The 21,044-nt window shown below is 34.1% G+C and overlaps 1 protein-coding gene across 3 annotated transcripts in view; it reads right to left on the reverse strand.

Annotated features, from left to right (window-relative positions):
* Positions 1 to 21,044, reverse strand: part of ADGRB3 (adhesion G protein-coupled receptor B3) — a 926,819-nt gene that overhangs the window by 611,528 nt on the left and 294,247 nt on the right. For 2 of the 3 annotated variants that reach the window (XM_088456639.1, XM_088456638.1), the window contains exon 3: positions 5,318 to 5,428. The exons of the other annotated variant lie outside the window; for it this stretch is intronic. In XM_088456639.1, the coding sequence (XP_088312765.1) occupies positions 5,318 to 5,428 (111 nt within the window). The remainder of the gene's footprint in view (positions 1 to 5,317; positions 5,429 to 21,044) is intronic. 3 annotated transcript variants of the gene reach the window in all.

Consider the following 21,044-nt stretch of genomic DNA (forward strand, 5'->3'; position numbering starts at 1 on the left):
ATTTTTCAAACTAATAATTTATTGAATGAAATCTAAAAAAAAATCTCTCAAACAAAAAAAAAATTATACAATATATGCTGGCCAATTTGTAAACATAATTGTTTAATATACTACCTACACACGACTCATATTATTGTATTACAATTATGTTAATCTAATTGCTATTGGGATGGTAAGTAGATATTCTAGTATATATATATATATATATATATATATGTATATATTTCAAGATTGATATGGATTGTACCTTCAAGAATTACAGTTTCTATATTTTCAATTAATTATTTTCCTGAAAATTTATATTTTATAGCTATTTTTAATGCAAGTAGTCCAGTTCAAGTTCGCTAGTACAAATATTACCAGTTGCATTTATGATGATTGTTCCAAACATTAATCTGAGATTCTACATAATGTGAATAGACTTATTAAAGTTCTAATAAAATATTTAAGCTTTAGTTTATTTCAGTTTTTGCAAATTTCCATTGGCACATTAAATTATTTTTCACAATGTTCCCTGAGTTTGACTTTTTATACATGGTAATTTTAGTTTAGAAACACTATTTTAATTGTTGTCTTCCTTTTAAAATTATGTTTTGTTTATAATGTTTTCTTACATATTTAATGAGCAGTATCAGGGACTGATATATTAGAATTGTATTATTATTCTATATAAGATTTATATTCCTTCTATGCTAAAGTTGATAAATATTGTAACTGTAGAGTTCTACAGTTTGAGGGAAATCCAATGAGGGAAACAAGATAGTTTAGATAATCTGACTCAAAAGAAAGTGACAACACAAGGAGCTGTATTTGGCCAGTGTGTAGCAACATTTCACTGTGAACAGGTTTTGTCACCAATCATCCTTTTAATCATAAGTATTTGTCCTAAATAACCAAATACCATACTACTAACTGGAGCTGACCTTCATAGACAGTGATAGGACAGTCTATAATGCAAAATGAGCAAATATTTTGATGTTTATGTGTGTGTATGGATTCCATTTTGTTTAAGGGAGGACTAAGCATGCAGTGGTGATATTGGGGTACAATTTATGTACTAGCCATTAAGAAAAGTTGAAAAACTCAGGGGTATTTTCTTAATAAATATGGATTAAGAGTATAACTCCATTTAGTTCTGCAACCACACACTAAAATGAGATTTTGTTATGGAATGGATTATTTAAATACAGTGAAGATGGTACTCCTGCATTATTAGTTGGGATATAACCTTTATCTCCCCACAAAAGTACTCTTATCACTATATTTTAAATAGGATGAATTCTGCACATTTCAGTTGCTCCTCTGCAGGAAAGTTCCTTATTTATTTCAACCAATTAAATCAAATCTTTGAGGAAAAAATCAAACATTTATTAATGCCTTGATGCTTCCTCTTCTGATTAGTTTAAACCATACATTACACTAAAATAAGCAGGACAGTGGGCCTACAATACACTTTGAAATGTTTCCAGCAAACATAAATGAGTTTTACCGATTTTTTTTACAATAAATAAAGCCCTGTGTTGTGCCTTAAAAAGTTTCTAACACTAATACTTTTTTTTCTAATTTAAAATGTGGCAAAATCCAACAATCTCTGGTGGAAAACTACCAATGTAATGAAGATTAAATATCAGATGGCACTCCATGACTAAGGAAAACAAAATAGATCTAATGCCAAAAATTGCTGTTGTTTTTCTCATTTCCAGAGAGCCTTCTGATATTCTCTCCCTCTCTCACTTTCTGGATGCCTCTGTCTATATACTTTATTATAAAGTAAATATTTATTTATTTGTTTAAATACAATTTCTTACAAAACATGTCAAACTTTACATTACAATCATTGAAACATTACCCTGCAATAAAGCTACATTCAAGTTGTATTTCATATAATTTACTATAAAAGCAAAAATTGCAATTAAAAGTTGTGTGAATGAGGCACAAAGTGTCTCAATAAACTATATGTTGAACTACCGATGCAAAATAATTATCAAGCAAATTATGCAACATATTAGTAACATATAAATTACCATACACACCTAAAATAGACTAGATTCCTAAGAAGTCATATCTATTTTTCTTATTATTTGTAATAAAATATCCCTATCTAATATTTTGCTTTATTAGTTACTTCACATGGAAAAACTTTAATTACAATAGTTTTTAAAATTCTAATAATAGATGTAAACTTAAAAGCAATGGGGTTAAAGAAAAGTAATGCTTTATACAGAGGGTTAGAACATCTCCATAATATGGTTAAAACAAAGAGCTCTGGTAGTGAGCAGATGACGATGGATAGTCAATGGTGCAGAAATCTGATTTTTTTTTTGAGCAGTATATTTGTTGTCTTCTGCAATAAGAGTAGTCTATATTGATCTGCCTTAAAAACATCTTCATCAATAGTGCATTGTGGATATAGTCTTTAAAAAATGCTTTTGGTCAATCCGGTACGTGCAGGAAGATGCAGGAAGGTTCTTACAGAATGAACACCCACCCATGTCATCCCTATGCATCAATTTATAATAATATATAAATAGTTTTAATAATACAAAGCAATAAATAAATCTAGAATATATACTAGTTGGCTGAATGAGCTGAATTATATAAAGAAAATGAACCCAAAATTCCTGCCTCAACCTCAGCAATAATGTAAAATGCTATGGGAGTAATTAATTTCATCATAATGTGCCACTGATCATTGTCACAATGTCCAGCTGTTTACTTATTACACAGTTAAGCCAGATACACAGTAGACAATATATATTGTCTGATCCGGTGGATCAGATGACTTATCATCCACATTGGCCAGTGTGGTCAGCTACATCACCCGTCGACCCTGCATGCAGGTCCGATGGATGATATCTTCAGTGGGGGCCATGCTGCCAAATGCAGCATTGCCCCTACCTTTGCTTCTATCATCAGCAAGTGTGTATGCATTTGCCGATGTCGGGACTCCTGCTGGATCCCATCGTGAGTGATATCATACTGGGTTCACAGTGTAGACCCAGCATTACTGTAGTTCTGACATTGGAAATTTTCCTTTGCACATCAATGGGGTACCAGTGAATACTTGTGATGCCAGTAGAACAGATGTGCTGTTCCAGAGCAGCACATTGTATAATATACCAGGAAATTGAATTGCTCTCATTTAAGTATTACTGGGAAACAGGCACTGTCTGATAAAAATAATAATTATAATGTACTTAAAAAAGTTTAAATATTAGTAATATTATCACTTTAATGTTTGTATTATTTAAGCTTTAATAAATTTCTATAATATTACTGCTTACAAGACCTGGATTTTTATTTCATTGACTATCCACGGAGCTTTCTCTGTTCACTAATGGAACTCATTGTTTTTAACCACATTATATGTGTGATATTGCAATTCTCTATATACTGTATTTTCATTAACCTTATCGCTCCTGTGGTTTCATCTTTGCTTCAAGGGACAATTTGTTCCATTCACTTCTGCTTGTGGACAGCAGGTACAGTACACATAGTCACAGCAGCTACCTATACATCTCACCCTATGGAAAAGCCAGCATGCTGTGGAATTTTTTCTTCAAATTTTAATGAGTCAACTTCTTTTACCTTACATCACAAAGCATTCTTGGATGTTTTTAATGACACAGTTATATTTATCATAAAATGAATTATTACCAAGAAAAATATAAATTGTCATTACAAATGAAAAATAGTTATGAATAGATGTATATTAGATTTGTATTTTCTTACAGTGATTTCTTCATTAAGAAAAGTTCTAAGCCTACTACTATTAACGCTGTTATCCTTATCTATCTGCATTACAATGGCAATGAATGCACACATTAGAAATCACACTTTAATACGCATATAGTTTAAAGCCTAGTTGCTATTTCACAGCTTATAGGCCGAACACTATTGTTTTAGTTACAATAGTATTTTTTAACATATAAATAGTATTTTAAGACCAGGCATAAAATTACACTAATTTATAAGTTGTAAATTAAACTTCCACAAAGTACATTTGTGGAGTTTGTATGACTACATTAAATAACTAAATTAACTAAAATTTTTATATAATTGTGAAAGTTGCTACCTAACACGCAGTTCCAACCTTATAAGAGTGTACATTCCTGTTTTTTACAATTATTGAGCACAATTTCAATATTTGCTTATAAAAAAATTGTACATACAAAAACAGCAAATCAGATATGGACACAATTTGAGATTGAAATAAACTATTGTAATAGTCAATAACTCACCTACTTATAATAAAATGTCAATTAGTGGATGAATGAGCAGTCCATATTTGTTAGTAAAAATGTGAAAAGAATTATATGTATGATACGTAAATGTGTGAATATTTGCAACCATGTATATCTAATACTGATGGTTCAGAAATCTTACTACATTATGATGTTTTTCACTTACCCTATGAAAGAAATGGAAGCAGTTTGCCATCTGTTAATTGAGTGCATGTTTTTCTAGCTCATAAGCTTTGCATATCATAACCCTTTCAGTGCAAGATAATTCCCCCAGATAGGGATTGACACAAAAACGTTTTAGCATTAGCGTGCAAATTAAAAAAGAAATTTATTATAGCAGTTTTACATATTTCAAACCAATTTGTTATAATATTTAAAGAATCAGTAAACTTAAAATAAAAGCTGTATGAAATAGCTACTCCAAACATTCACATATATGTAAGATATTTGAAGAATAAGTAAACAACTTGATCATATCGGAAGTATATTATAAATACATAAAAAATTTTATGTGTAGGTTTTGGTGAAGACAGTTGAAAGGCTATTGAGCCCAGTTGGAAAAATACTGAAGAAAATTAACAAACTACAACATTACATGTACAAATAATTGAATATATTTCATGATATTTAGATATATAATTGTGAATGCCAAAAGATAACTTTTCATATATTATCAACTTGAATTTTTGTGCTTACTGGCATGTATTAAATTATGAAGCTTTCTACTTACAGATGTAACTGTTCCAGTCTGCACCAGCCAAAATGACCATTATATTAGCTTCCCCACAATGGCAACAGGCATTTCTGCTCTGAAGTGCAGACGGATCTGCTACATCTGTATATTTAAGGGTACTGTAGAACATCAGGGTTAGTTAGCCACATTTGAGATGGATGTGCTCTGTCTACTTTACAGCTACTTTATTTATGGAACTGTAACTGGTGAAAAAAAAAATGATTAAAAAAAATGTATCAGCTTAGAAAAAAACTGACAAATATGCAGAGGATTATGGAAGCATGCAGTGGTTTTGCTAAAATTGATAACAGTAAGTAGAAAAATGTAACTAACGTATTACCAGTTTGTGCCATAAATTTAGCAGCATCAGCTTGTTCCTGGGTGACCCTTTTCTCATGAACAGATCTTGGTCGCTGACTTTTAATTGTATGATCTCCAATCATTCCAAATTCTAAAGACAGAATAAAGGTTTATGAGAGCTTGTGTGTAGACATTTCTGAAAACAGCACTCATGTGTCATGCAATATGTACCTAAACACACCTCCATTGGAGTAATACAATGGTACAATGTATAAAGTAAATAACATTTGAATTTCTAAACTGTTTTTTCAATTAAAATACACAAAATATTTTTTCAGAGGCAACATTTAACTGAAGGTTTCCATCAATATAACTATTACAAATATATGTACTGTACAAAGCAAATTATATGAAACACCTCAAGATTTTAAGAATAGGCAGATAAAATGTCAATGATGTGAACAATTTTTCTTTCTAATGTTATTCAATACAGGGTTAAGGAGCTCGGCTAGAACAATGTGAAGGCATGCACAAGGCAATCTAAGCATACAAAATTAAACTGTACAGGAAAAAAAATCTCCATATGTATTACCTATACTAAATAATACATTATTATAGACTTCTGATTGCAGGATTATATATATATATATATATATATATATATATATATATATTTGGTGTGACCACCCTTTGCCTTCAAAATAGCATCAATTCTTCAATTCTTCTTGGTACACTTGCACACAGTTTTCTAAGGAGCTCGGCAGGGAGGTTGTTCCAAACATCTTGGAGAACTAACCACAGAACTTCTGAGGATGGCTTGCTCAAATCCTTCAGTCAATTCATGTATTCTGAGAAAGACTCAATGATGTTGAAATCAGGGCTATGTGGGGGCCATATCATCACTTCCAGGACTCCTTGTTCTTCTTTACACTAAAGATAGTTCTTAAAGACATTGGCTGCATGTCTGGGGTCATTGTCCTGCTGCAGAATAAATTTGGAGCCACTCAGACACCTCCCTGATGGTATTGCATGATGGATTAATACTTGCCAGTATTTCTCAGCATTAAGGACCCAATTAACGTTGACCAAATCCCCAACTCCAGTTGCTAAAATGCAGCCCCAAACTTGCCTTGCAAAGAACCTCCACCATGCTTCACTTTTGCCTGCAAACACTCATTATTGTACCACTCTATAGCCCTTTGGCAAACAAACTGCTTTCTGTTACAGACAAATATTTAAAATTTTGACTCATCAGGCCAAAGCACCTGCTGCCATTTTTATGCAACCCGGTTCCTATGTTTTCATGATAGTTGAGTTGCTTGGCCTTGTTTCCAAATTGAAGATATGGCTTTTGGCCACAATTCTTCCATGAAGACCATTTCTGGCCTGACTTTTCCAAACATTAGGTGGGTGTACCTAGGTCCCACTGGTTTCTGCCAGTTCTGCGCTGAAGGGCTAGAAAGCAGTACAATAATGAGTGTCTGCAGGCAACAGTGAAGCATGGTGGAGGTTCCAAAAAAGTTTGGGGCTACATTTCAGCAAATGGAGTTGGAGATTTGGTCAGGTTTAATGGTGTCCTCAATACTTAGAAATACAGGCTGGTATTTATCCATCATGCAATACCATCAAGGAGGCATCTGATTGGCTACAAAATTATATGGCCCCCTCAGAGCTCTGATCTCAACATCATCTAGTTTGTCTGGGTTTACATGAAGAGACAGAAGGATTTGAGCAAGCCTACATCCATAGAAAATCTGTGGTTCATCTCCAAGATGTTTGGAACAACCTCTCTGCCGAGTTCCTTCAAAAACTGTGCAAGTGTACCTAGAAGAATTGAAGAATTGATGCTGTTTTCAAGGCAAAGGGTGGTCACACCAATTATTGATTTGATTTACATTTCTCATCTGTTCATTCACTTTGCATTTTGTTAATTGATAAACATAAACTATGAATACTTCTGTTTTTGAAAGTATTTTTTCCACACCTGCCCAAAACTATTGCTCAGTATTGTGTGTGCATGTATATATATATATATATATATATATATATATATTTCCAAATGGCAGCCAGCACACACTGTGTATTTCAATTTAAGCTTTGCCTGGGGTGAAAAACAACCCATTGGTACTCCACAAGCACCAAATCCATATCCATAATAGTTGAAATAAAGCACTCACCAGGGCTTCCCATTATAGTCTAAAAACACTTATTTATTTGTCACATCGGTGCAATAATCAAGGTTGACGTTTTGACCGTACAAACGCAGTCTTTTTCAAGACACCACCAGTGAACAGTCGACCTTGATTATTGCACCAATGTGACAAATAAAGTAGGTGTTTGTACACTATAATGAGAAGCCCGGGTGAGTGAACTCTGCTTTATTGCAACTATTAAGGATATATATATATATATATATATATATATATATATATATGAAGATTACTACTTTTTTAAGTGGCTGATTACTCAGTGGAATTTTTAGCATAGTGGTATAAAACTAATCCAATTAGTCTATAACTATTTCTGTTTATTGAAAAAAATTGGATTTTTGTATTAATGTTTTTTTAGTAAAACAAAATAGTATAGAAAGTAAATTAAGCTACAGAATTTAAATACACTGTTTGTATCACATTTTAACAGAAAATAAATAAGCAATAAGGTAGCAATGCAAAAAGAGGAAAATAAGGAGTATTATGCCAAAAAATATAAGAGAGTACATGCAAAGGCAAAGCAGGAATCTACAAAAATAATATAATTTACAAAAACAGCTTTTTTGTTATGTTATAAACAGCAAACAACATTGCATATAAATGCATTTGTAAATAATTATCTTGGGGAATTATCGCCATGGTGTTAATTGTTGGTTTGTTCATGTTAATGCTACACTAGAATGAAAAATAATCCACTGTTTAAATAAAAAATTGCATTTGTAGTCATTGTGGAAAATAATAACTTGTGACAGCAGTAATTCATATTCTAGCATACCACATAAATAAGGCTGACTTTTGCAAACAGAAATATATGTACAGTATCATACAATAAAAAAGTGCTGGTACTATATTGCTGGTATGTGTGCTTGCCTTCTCTAATTTCATTTCCATTTTAACATTGATTGAAAACTTGTTTAATTAAGATATTATACTAAAAATATTTATTTAAAAAAATATTGCAGTAATAATGTTAAACTTTTGAAGACACAGAGTTTATCTGTTGATTTGAAAACCCCAAGAATGGCAGATAACGTAAAGGTACTTAAATAGTGAATACCAGTTTCGAAAATTTTGAAAAATAAAGTAAAACATTATATATACTGCATCTAATGCAATAAACAAAATAATGCCACTATATAGACAGTATAGTTATAAATAAATGTCCCTTAGAGCCTGTTAGATATGATATATAAAAAAAAATATTGACTAGTAATTTATTAGAAACTCTTGCTAATATAATTATAAAATCTAACATTATTTTTAACTGTGTTGTAACCAAAGCAAATAAATAAATAAATATTTTTAGTAGCTATAAAGTCTGATGTTAACAACAAATAAGTGAATATATTAGGTAGATTAGTTTAATACATATTTAAAGCTATTTAATCAATTTACAGTGGAGTGCTGAATTTTTTTGTTATGTAGAATGTTAAAACTAGAGATGTGCAGGCTAGGATTGGTTTAAATTTTCCCACCAAGTTCTGATTTTTACCACCAAATTCCGGGTCTCAGAAAGAGGCAAAATGTCATCTATCATGAAAACATAATCTTTCATGGAAAAACATCATCTTTCATGGACAAAAGTCCATGAAAGTCCATGAAGATGATTTTTTTCCATGAAAGAGGACATTTTGCCTCTTTGTGAGACCCGAAAATTGGCAGGAAAAATACGAATTTAGCGGGAAAATCTGAACCTATCCGAGCCTGCACATCATTAGTTAAAACTTTTTTTGTGGAACTTTTTACTGCCATTTTTGTGAATAAAGTAATTTGTCACATTCTCACTATTTAGCCTACAGATGCGTCCACATACATCTATCCTCTGTGCGCTACATGTCACATTACACATAATGCATAGGTGCCGTGTGACTCGGTAGCGCAGAGGGTCTTTTTGTGCGACCTTTTACTTTCAAATGCATCTCATTTGCATAGCAGTGCAAATAGAACACACAAGCAGCTTCTGCTGATTAAAATTATAAGCAGCATGCCTATGTTCTGTGTACAACTGCTGGAGTATCTGCTTGCAAAATACTATGTTACAGTGTCAGCGGCTGTGACACTGTAACTTAGCATTTTGCATGCAGATGCACCTGCAGTTACACGCAGAACATAGGCATGCAACATATTATTTTAATCAGCAGAAGCTGCTTGTGTGCTCTATGTGTACCGCTGTGCAAATAAGATGCGTTTGAAAGTAAAAAGTCACATGAAAAGACACTCTGTGCTACCGAGTTATGCTACGGCATGGCACAACTAGAAGAACTGTTTAATGTGTAAGAAGGCTAGATGTATGTGGACACATCTGTACCTTTGTTAATTAGGGTAGTATAACAATGTGGCTGTAATTGACATTGTTTTCCAATTTAAATGGCATAATGGGCCTGCTTTAGAAAATTGATTGAAGCAATTGTGACTTTTGAGAAAATAAAAAAGTGTGTATATACGCTTACGTTCATACAGCTGCATTTTGAGTCAGACATATTCTTAACATATAGTATGTGCAACTTTGATTCTAGTGGATAGAGATATTTGGAGTTAAAAAAGTGGCATAATCATCATCAACTGCAGCATTGTTATATGACATAGTTGACATACATCTCCATGCCCTTTCTGTATTTTGTGTGTGAACACTCCTGACCCACCTCTCCAAGAGCAAAGATCCACAAGTGGAAAATATGTGCAACTCAATATGAGTGCAACTTGTGTGCATATATAGTGAAATCAATTCTTTACAAATCATAATTTTACATTGTGCAAATTGGCTTTCATCCTATTCTAAATCAGGCCCAGGATAAATAAGGTGCAGATAAGTGCCATTGTCCTGGTGATTTGTGTTGCTGCAGCATTGATGTGAGATTACAGAGAGGTAAGTATTAAACTTGTTTGGAGGGTGTGCAGTGTGGTTCCCCCTGGACCCAGAGGCCTGTGTGCACCGCACACCTTGCAACCTTTTATAGATATGCCAATTACTGGAATGGATATGAAATACCAGCAGTCGGGATGCCTCCTGTCAAAATACTGACAATGGAATCCCCGTGATTCGTATCCCAACAGGGAATGGGTAAGTATACTAACCCACCCCCCTAACCATCCCTTATTGTACCCTAACCCTCCCCACCTCACATCCTAACCCTCCCTGTTTTTACCTAAACCTAAGTCTCCCCACTTCGTGCCTAAACCTAACCTTCCCCCCTTAGTTCCTAACCCCCCAGTGGTGACTAACCCTAACCTCTCCTATGATGTGCCTAACCCTAACCCCCCCACAAAACCTAACCCTAACCCCTATATGCTGCCTAAACCTAACACTCCCCCCATGGCTAACAGCTAAAACAGAGCATCTTACCTGTTAGCCCATGTATGTCGTCTGTCTAGATTCCGGCACCGGGATTAAGATAAGTGTCATTATATTGTACCAAGATGAACTTTGTTTCAAAAGAGGCATGATGAACATGACAATTTTCTATCAGCAGTTTGATAGATAAATTATTCTGTTCTGTCATGAAAGTTTAAAAGTTTAAATTGGTTAAATGTTAGCATAGTCCATCTGACTAATGGCCAATTCATGTACAGATTGAGTTTGCTGAGTTTATAAACTATCTGCTGCTGTAATTTTTCTAAGTTTATGATTGGCTACAGGTTATTGTAACCTCTGCTATTTCATCATCTTCATCACTCTGACCAGTGACAATGTATTATTTGTTTTTTTTATAAAAACTTAGTTAACAGAGTATTTGTTGCCCTGAATTTACTGGCAAATAAAATATAGTGTAAGGGCTAATTAGTAATGGCAATTCTGTTTTTCATGGGTGTTTAGTGTAAATGAACAAAGCAAATCTATTATGACTACAACTTCGTTTTAATTGCCATGTTGTTCCCATCATAACTGTTGTCTGTATGTGAAAGAACAGTAATACCATATATAGAAATAGGTCAACCAAATAAAGTCACTTGGTGGTACGGTTAATGTTAGCATGACAATTATGATTACTAATGACTATAAATTAACCTAGTAAACAACACCAACTACCAAATAATGACCTCTTAATAAGAAGCAAATAAAAAAATAGAAAATTAAAGTTAACATCTGACTTGTGTACCTAGACTATTTTTTTAATAAAGGACACAAAGGAATAAAAAACAAAAGCCAGCAATGAACAGTATATACAGTATCTCTAACTTACAATACATGTAAACATGACTGTAGTGGGCTTTGCCAATGTGATGACAACACCTAGACTTTGCTTGACCATATAATACTTTGAGAACATATTTAAATCCTAATAATTGTAATCATGTAAAACAACTAGTCTACATACTGTCCTACAACATACAGACATAATTCTTTGTTAGGAAATTACATCATTGTGGAATTCCTTTTATCTAGTTTATGTATAACCATAATATCTACATCTGAAATAGGGACATTTAAATTATTTCCATTGAATTCCAGAGGTCACTCTAAAAACAATCAAGTGGTTGATTTACTAAATCATAACTTTCACCTAAGCTACTGTTTTTTTAATGTTCAATTTAATTGCACAAGTCAGAAGATTTGAAAAACAGGCATTTCTTTACATTTTCTCTTATCTGGAATAAATTTTGAAAAGATAAACCAACATCTTTTATTCTAAAGCCTATTATGTATTTCTGAAGTTCTGAATATTGCTACCAGAATAAAAACAGTACTAAATTTTGGGACTCAGACAACTAACTCCTTTGTACTGTTATAATTCTATGAGGGGTTCAAAAATCATAAGTATACATCATGATCCAACATTTATGGAAAAATAAGAAAATTATATTGGTATTAAAAAGTCATTTAAACAAAAATAAATAAAAATGAATATGTATGGCAAAGTACATAATAATAATAATAATAATAATAATAATAATAATAATAATAATAATAATAATAATAATTTAGTAACTGCCTGTTATCTAAGGGAATGTCATGCTCATTTTCAATGTTTGTATAGAATCTCAGGTTTGTCTGTCAACAGAGAACTCATTATTTCCGAAGCCAGAATGCAGACGCTGTGCTTTGCCAATGATATATTGTACTGTAGTAAGGGAACATCTACATTTAATGATTGTAAAATCTATCTATCCCTGGGGTAGTTAAAAGTACAAACAAGTTACTGGTACATTCAACCAGAAAGTCAAACCAATTAAAGTGCTAAAGAAAAAAAATATCACAACTGAATTTGAATGTTGAGTTTATGTCTACAGGTAGAGCCAAATAATAATAAAAAAATAATAAGCTCACAACTCTGTCCACTAAAAGCATAATTATATGTAGCTTTAATAAATAAATATCTTTCATTTTAAATAAAGTAAATAGATCTGGACAATAACACATATTCACATATTATTTGGTTTGCTCTACTAATTAAGTTTTAATTAAAAATGATCATTTGTAATATTTGACAAACCTGCAGAGGAAAATATTTTGTTCAAAAATATTTTTTTGTTTTGGTTGTGAAATATCCTTTTCAAAGTATAGACACACCTTCATTTGTCTCCTCCATATTATAAGGAACAGGTAAAAAAAATATTTTCAGCAAAATATAAAATCACTGATCACATATTTTTTATAAAAGAAACCACTGTTTCAATACAAAGGTGTATCAGTGTATTTTGTAGGGGTAAGATAGGGGAGATAACAGCTTTTATTCACTTTTATAATGATTACATGTTAATAATGTGTTTTGTTAGCTCAAGTGTTTGTTTCTTCTGTCTTAAGTCATTATACTCTATAGTATATAAGATATTAATTAACGTCATAGGAATATTGGAAAGTATATATTTGGTCTTTTTGTATTACAAAATAGGAATGAATCTACTATTTAGAGGATAATTAATCTGCTGCAGGGATTTTAGATCTAGTAATTCTGCCTATATTCAAAGGCCCACACAAACTAAAGTACACTCCTATTCAGCAAGTTATCCTTCTGGGCATATAAAATGAGTCACAAGAACAAAGATACTGTTTTTAAGCTCTTCCTTAATTGATTAATTTTCAGCCGCAGAAGTGGTTGCATCAAACATCTAACTAAGAATGATATATTGTAATAAAAAAATACTGTGACTAGTGATGCTACCACTTTTATACAGTAAATATAAATATTGTAAAAAGTCTCTTTTGTAATATACTCATAGAACTTCAGTGAATAGGGAGACTTGTTGAGACCTTTCTTGAGTGGATGACCATGTTTATTATCCTTACATAAAATGAATGGCTATTATGGTTTAAAAGGTGGAAAAAAAGTTGATATCTTCTACAAGTGAAAACATGCCACTGCCCTGCCTACTGTATAACATCTGTCCTTACTACTCACTAAGGATGAGTTAGGATGAGAGGAATATCTAACATCCTGGCTCTGCATTAATTCAGGGGTAAACTTATGTGAAAGAGGGGAGCCTTCTTCCAAATTATGTTTCCCCTTAATACTGATAGTCCAGTAATCACCTGTGATCACTGGACAATTTATTGAAAACTTTGTTTTTAAGAGATGATGAGGGCATTCTAAATACCATGTCTCTCCCATATGGTCTCCTACACACTCAGTGACACCACCTTTTAAAAGGTCACCATACTAGTTATTATCTGATATTCACAAATGATTAACAGAGAATGATATACTATGCTATAGGAAACATTAAATTTTCCAGAGATGAAGGATACTCATATTATCCACATTTGATGTGCTTGGTTTTCTAGTTTTCAAAATGGTATGACTTGTTGGGCTGGCAAGTTATTGCTGCACATTGTGGGGCTAATGCAGAGTTGAGAAAAAAAGGTAGCAAATTTGCATCTTAGAAAACTATGTTGCAGAGTAGGGGGTGCATTTAAAAGAAGCATATAGATTCAGTTGGGAAGGAGTGTGTCTTACAGTAGCTTCATTCTAAAATTTAGTGTAAAAATAAAGCTGCCCAGTAATCATATTTGCACCCTTTGCATTGCAACATGGCTTCTCTAGCTAGTTTTTGTGATACTCTTTTAAGCTTTGCTTCTAACTCTGCATAACAATGTATGTGTTTCAGTCAAATTGGCAAAATGTGGCAAGAAAATAATTTTAAGTTTTAAGGACATATTTTATTATCCTGTTTTTTGTTGTTTTTTAAAGGTGGATTTTTCTTAGTGGTGCTTAGGGAAAAAAAATAAAATTTTGCTTTTAGCTCTCTTTCTTGCAATATCAATTTAACTACATTACAGTACATAATACTGTATTTAAAAAATAATACATTCTAAAATTCAAGAGACAAACTTCATGAACTGCTACCCACAGAATCAATTTGTTCAGCCAACTGTAGAAAGAACTTCACTGGATATTGTGGTTGTATGGTAAAATTACAGCTGCCACAATATCAAACAGCTCAAGGGTCCTTAATGACTGACACAAGTTAATATGGCTAAAAATGTCTTAAAGCTTTAACATATTAACCAAAATCATGGTAAATATATTTAAAATGGTACAGCAAAGTATATTATTTATTTAAATTATTTTTGTTTCTTGAAAAATATTCTGAAGAATGTGTACATGGATGGTTCAAATAGTTTTAGAAGATTTTGCAGCTGCAACAGATTTTAGGAAACTACAGTAGTCAGAGCATTATAAAGCTATAAACTCTTCTGTGTTGACTGGTCCTGATCTTACAGCTATAAACAGCCTAGAGAAAAACTGCCACCCAGGCCAGCCAACAACAGATAATGCCTCTGGACTTCCAAAAAACAGCTGCAACATTTAGAATGAATGAACCAATACAACAAATACAGCTAATGTATGTAATTTATTTTGTTGTCTGGCTAGAGTGAAATTTCTTTATGGGGATAGTATTCGTTATTTTTGTTGTTTTGCAGGCCATACACTCAAGGCAATAGTAATGTCCTTTTCCATCCTTTTTGCTTGTTTGTGCCTGGGTCTCTATTGGTATGAAATGGTTTGTGAGTTTCCTTGCTTTTTTGTAGATAATCTCTGGATTCTTGGGTAATAATTGTGAGAATAAAAAGTAATGAACAAAGAAAAGATACAGAAAGAGGAAAACAACCAATAAAAAGAACCTTAGTGCAAGAAGACATAGAAGAAGAATATTATAACTCAGATTTTTTAGAAGACCTTTGGGGACCAGAAGGCCCTCCAGAATAGTTCCATACAAAAAGAAAGGAAACATCAATTCCCCAGGAGAAGGGGTGTCATGGGAGGGAGAAAAAAGAATAAAACACTGTTAGAAGAATCTGCTCCAAAAAAAGATCTGAAAGAAGATGGAATCTTCAATGTAAGTAAAAAAGAGTTAACAATAAATCAAATCTCCTACAAAAAGGGTTAAAATATGCACCCCATTCGGGAATAAATAAGTTTAGCTTTTATATGGATATTCACAAATTTGTGAGAATATTATGCATAATGAAATATTTCCCTAAAGATCCAGTTATAACAAATAATACTGGTGCAGATGGAGCTTATAAACATACTCCCTTCAAACCACAATCCACATTCTACCCAATTTATATCAAAGGAGCCCATATAGAGACTTTTCAGAGACTAATGGAGGAAAAAATTAAAAAAACTACAAGAAAAGGGAAGAATAAGATATAACCTAACCAAAGGAGAAAAAGAAGCAATAAAAGAACTAAGAGATGACAAACTAGGGTTATAAAACCAGCCAACAAAGACAAGGGGCCAAGTTATATTAGATAAAGAAATGGATGAGAAAGAAGTGGAAAGATTGTTATCTGATACGGAAACATACAAGAAACTAGAGAAAGATCCCAAGGCAAAGTTTCAGACAGAGCTCTTAAAATTATAAAAGAAAACTATAATCTGAGAATGATCAACAAAAAATAATTAGAATTTCTTTACATTCAACATCCAAGGACACCGATATTCTACAAGCTTCCAAAACTACACAAGAATTCAATGGACCCAGCTGGAAAACCTACCGGCTCAGGGATAGACTCTCTAACATCAAATTTATCCAAATACATTGATTTTTTTCTTACAAGATCTGGTGTCCAAACAGAAAAGTTACTTAAAGGATACCAAGCACATCTTACCAGTAGTTGATTAAATCAAATGGAAAGAAGGTTTTATCCTTTGCACATGCAATGTTCAGTCATTATACACGTGTATCCAACACATTACAGGAAGTGAAGCAGCTCATTTTTTCCTCTCAACATGATGAACCTCCCAAATGATCAAAATTAATATTCTAAAGGATGAAACTGATTTTATACTACACCATAATTATTTTTGGTATGGTGGTAGTTTCTATAATCAGTCAAAAGCTTACGGTAATGGGAACTTCCTTCACACCTTCTTATGTAATTTGTTTCTCACCAAATGGGAGGAGGAACAGATTTGTAATCATAACCCAGATAAGGAACACATTAAATATTGATACAGATACATAGACAACCTATTTTACATATGGAATGGACCAGAGGAAGTACTGAAATACTTTATGGGCTACATGAACAATAATGAGTATGGCCTAGAATTCACATCAACAAGCAGTAAAGATATGGCGAGTTTTATGGACTTGGAAATTTTTGTGGACAATGAATAAATAGAAACCAGGACTCATACCAAAGAAGTAAGTGAGAATAATGCCTTATCTATCAATAGTAACCATCATAAAAAATGGTTAGCTAATATCCTGGGAGGACAATTTAGAAGAGTGAGGCATAACTGCTCAAGTAAAGACAACTTTATATCACAAAGTCACAATACAGTATGAAGAATAAATTTGTAGAAAAAACTACAAAGAGGAACAGTTACAAAGACAAATTGAAGATATTGCCAAAATCGACAGAACATCTATGATTAAAAACAAACAAAAGTCTTCCAGAGATGATTTAAAATTTGCATTTATCACACAATTCAGCAGCGACCTCTGTTTACTGGCAGAAGCCCTAACAAAACATTGGCACATATTAGAACTTGCTGAACAACTCTCATAATTATTACCCAAGAATCCTAGGATTATACTGTATACAAAAAAGTGAGGAAAGAATGACTCACAAACAGTTTCATACCAATAGAGACCTAGGCTCAAACAAGCAAAAAGGACAGAAAAGGACATTTATATTGCCTGGAATGTATGGCTTGCAAAACAACAAAAAGAACTAATACTATCCCCATAAAGAAGTTAATTCTAACCAGACAAAAAAGGAATTTAAATTATGGGACCACATATCTTGCAATACGGAAAACTTGATTTATCTCCTTGTTGACACCAATAAATGGGTCAGACAAAAATGAAACTAAAAGTTAGGATAACTGAGCACCTATACAACATAAAATGGGGACTGACAACCAACAGTGTCTCCCAGCACTATTTGGATTTCCACAACAAAGATCCATTCTCCTTAAAGTTTATAGGCATCCAGAAGGTTCATAATAATTGGAGAGAAGGGAATCATGTCTCACAATAAGTTAGACATGCATACAATAATCTGTCACATAAAATGCAAACTATTATGCAATGTTTATAGCCCCCTCGAATGAATCAGCCGATGTCTTTCCTTCTCTTCTTCATGCTGTCAGCCGTGGAAGCTGGGGCCGGAGTAACAGCTCCTAGCTGTAAGTCCCCTGGTGCCTTGCTTAGCACCCGGCTGTGAACAAGCTGTGCTGCTGCATGATCAGTACACCAAAAGACAACGGGGGACTTCCACGGGGGAATGAGATGTTGTTAATCACTTCAGATAAAAGTGTCCATGAACACCGTCCTCACCAATTTGTTTCATTACACAATGTAACTTTTTCAAGGTGGATGGGCCACCTCTCCTCCACACCTATAATACATTAGGTGTCTGCCTATTGATTGTAATCCGTGTCACTCCAAATTAGCTCTACTTAAAATAATATCTTATCATAGTCTATTTAAAATACATTGAGGAGCTTTTATTTAAAATTCATAGATTCTTTAATCTCATACTAAAACATACTCGTAGGGAAAGTAAGCATTTCACATAGTTATAGATATCAGTGGTCTCTGGAAAGCTGACAAATAGTCTCAGATATGTATTCTATGGTGTGCTGTAATCTAAAAGGGGTTAACATTTACAGGGTTAAATGGCAATGGAGTTTAAAGAAAGGCAATTAGATTTATGAGGAATACTAAAACTTTAAAACTTTAGAAAAGACCCCAGATCAAAATCCAAATTTAAGCCATCTGGATGCAAGGTTTTTATTTTATAAATCCATTCGGTTTAAATAAAAAAAAAAATATCCACCTGTCCAGTCCTGTTTCACATTTTGTATTGCCAGAAAATTCAATCATTTGGGGTTTTTATTATGTACTATTAAAATTTTGTTAGAAACACTATGGGCCAAATGTAATAGGTACTCAGTGTTAGTAACAGTACAAACTCGCATTTTCTCGCACTTTTAAAAAGTGCGAGTTTGTACTGAAACTCGCAAATTCAATAGCCTGCAAACTTTTCAGTTCGCGGCTACTGCATTTGCGAGTTTAGGTGAGCTTTTCCCTATGTAAACTGACACCTTTTAATGCGACTAGCATTAAAAGGTGCGAGTTTTACAGAAGCCCTCACAGATCAGTGAGATCCGTGATGGCTTCTGTGAGTGATTTAAAAAAACATTTTAAATTGACATTGTATCAATGATGTAACCACAAGATTGACCTGAGTTAACTTTGCGGCTGCGATGTAGCGGTTCCCACCATAGACTTCAACGGGGATTTCTCACCATTGAAGTCTATGTGAGACACAGGCTGGTCGCATTCAGCTAATCAGGGAGCTGCTCCGACGGAGATGCTCCCTGATTGGCTGGTGGCCTCTTCAATGATGGGGCACACGTGTGCCCCAGTCATTTATGCGGAGCAAAGTTATGTGTACACACATACCTTTCCTGTGTACGGATGGCTCAGTTTTTTTGCGCTTTTTAAAAAAAAAAATCCTGGAATGCCTACTTGTACAAGTGAACGTGATCTACGCATAGGAGAGGTGAGTATGGATTTTTTTTTTCAGGTACCCCTATGGATAACTTTGGATACTAGGTGAGTATGTGTGAGTGTGCATGTATGTTTTATTAAAATTTTACATTCACGGTATGCTTGTTTATTTACATATTTCTTTAGTTGTGGAACTACAAGTGCAGCGGGCCCGTAATGCCCTGCATTCTGGTATTTGTGGTTCTCCAAATACCAGCATGCGGGGGAGGCTTGCTGGTACTTGTGGTTCTACAACTAAAGACAATATGGAAACTTTAATTTTACACTTTACACTATCAACCCGGCACCCACTGCCCTAGGGTGCCGGGGATAGCCCGGGCTATCAGTCTAGGCCTGGGGTGCCCTGGAGAGGAGTATCCCTTTATTGGGGGGGTACCCAACTCCCCAGGGATCCCCAGCCTCGACTGACTAGTGGTCAGGGATAATGCTTTGGCCGGGAAACCGGTGAAAGGTTTTCCCTGGCTGTGGCATTATCCCCCCACTTGAAAGAGTTTGGTGCTGGTTTTGGAATTTTCAGGGGACCCATACTCGTTTTGTCCCCTGATTTTCCAGAACCAGCTCAACAAAGCCCTGTGCTGGTTCTTAATATACAGGGCCCCCTATGCATTTTGGCCCGTGTATTTTTAGAACCAGAACAGGCTTTATAAAGCCCAGGGCTGGTTATGCTTTTGGGGAGGGGGTGCACATCTTTTTTTTTTTAACATTTACAACCTTTTACATAAGTACACACAGAAACAAGCACGTAACTCATAGATATGTGCATGTTTCTGTGTTAATCTGACCTGCTCAGGATATACTCACTATCCTGAAGCAGGTCTAATATTTGGGGACTTTTGGTTATCTTTTTTTTGCGAGTCTAAAACAGACACCCTATTACATTGGGGCGAGTTGATTGTTTTCAATGTTAAAACATATGGATGCGAGTTTTTTTTATATTATTGTCATTCGAGGAACTGATCGTGCTGCAGCTCAGCTTGTTCACAGCTGGTGCTAAGCAAGCCACCAGGGGACTTACAACTAGTAGCTCTTACTCTGGCCCCAGCATCTGCAGCTGACAGCATGAGGAAGAGAAGGAAAGATGCTGGCTATTCTGATGGACTGCTTCATTGCTAGGGTTAGGTAAGGACAGCTATCTCCACTTCACTTTATCCAGGATTCATCCCGACTAATGATTTCCCAGAAAGAGTTTGTGTGACTGCCATCAAACTTAGCCAGCATGTTGTGGCACCAAGTCACCCAAGCCTCCTGCTGTTCACAATTGTTTATTAAACACTCAGCATTCACAGGCCAAACTTTTCATGGAGTATCGAGTGGATGGATACAAATGAGATGTCTATCTCCTTCTTTAACTCAGCCACAGTGAACCTGGTGTCCACCTCAACTATACCCTGAATGGCAGCAATGTTATCCTTGGTGATGGAGGACACAAATCAGCCGTAGCATTCCTCATCTTCCAAGGACTGATTCCTGCACTGAAACTCAAACACAGTGGTTCAGGATGGTGCTTCCTCCCCAAAAACAGCTCACAGTAGGTCAAACTCTACTGCTGTTGCAGACTACTCTTGTAGTCATAGAAGTTCATGG

Source organism: Taudactylus pleione, unplaced genomic scaffold (genome assembly GCF_031769625.1).
Source record: "Taudactylus pleione unplaced genomic scaffold, aTauple2 ptg000710l, whole genome shotgun sequence".
NCBI lineage: Eukaryota > Metazoa > Chordata > Amphibia > Anura > Myobatrachidae > Taudactylus > Taudactylus pleione.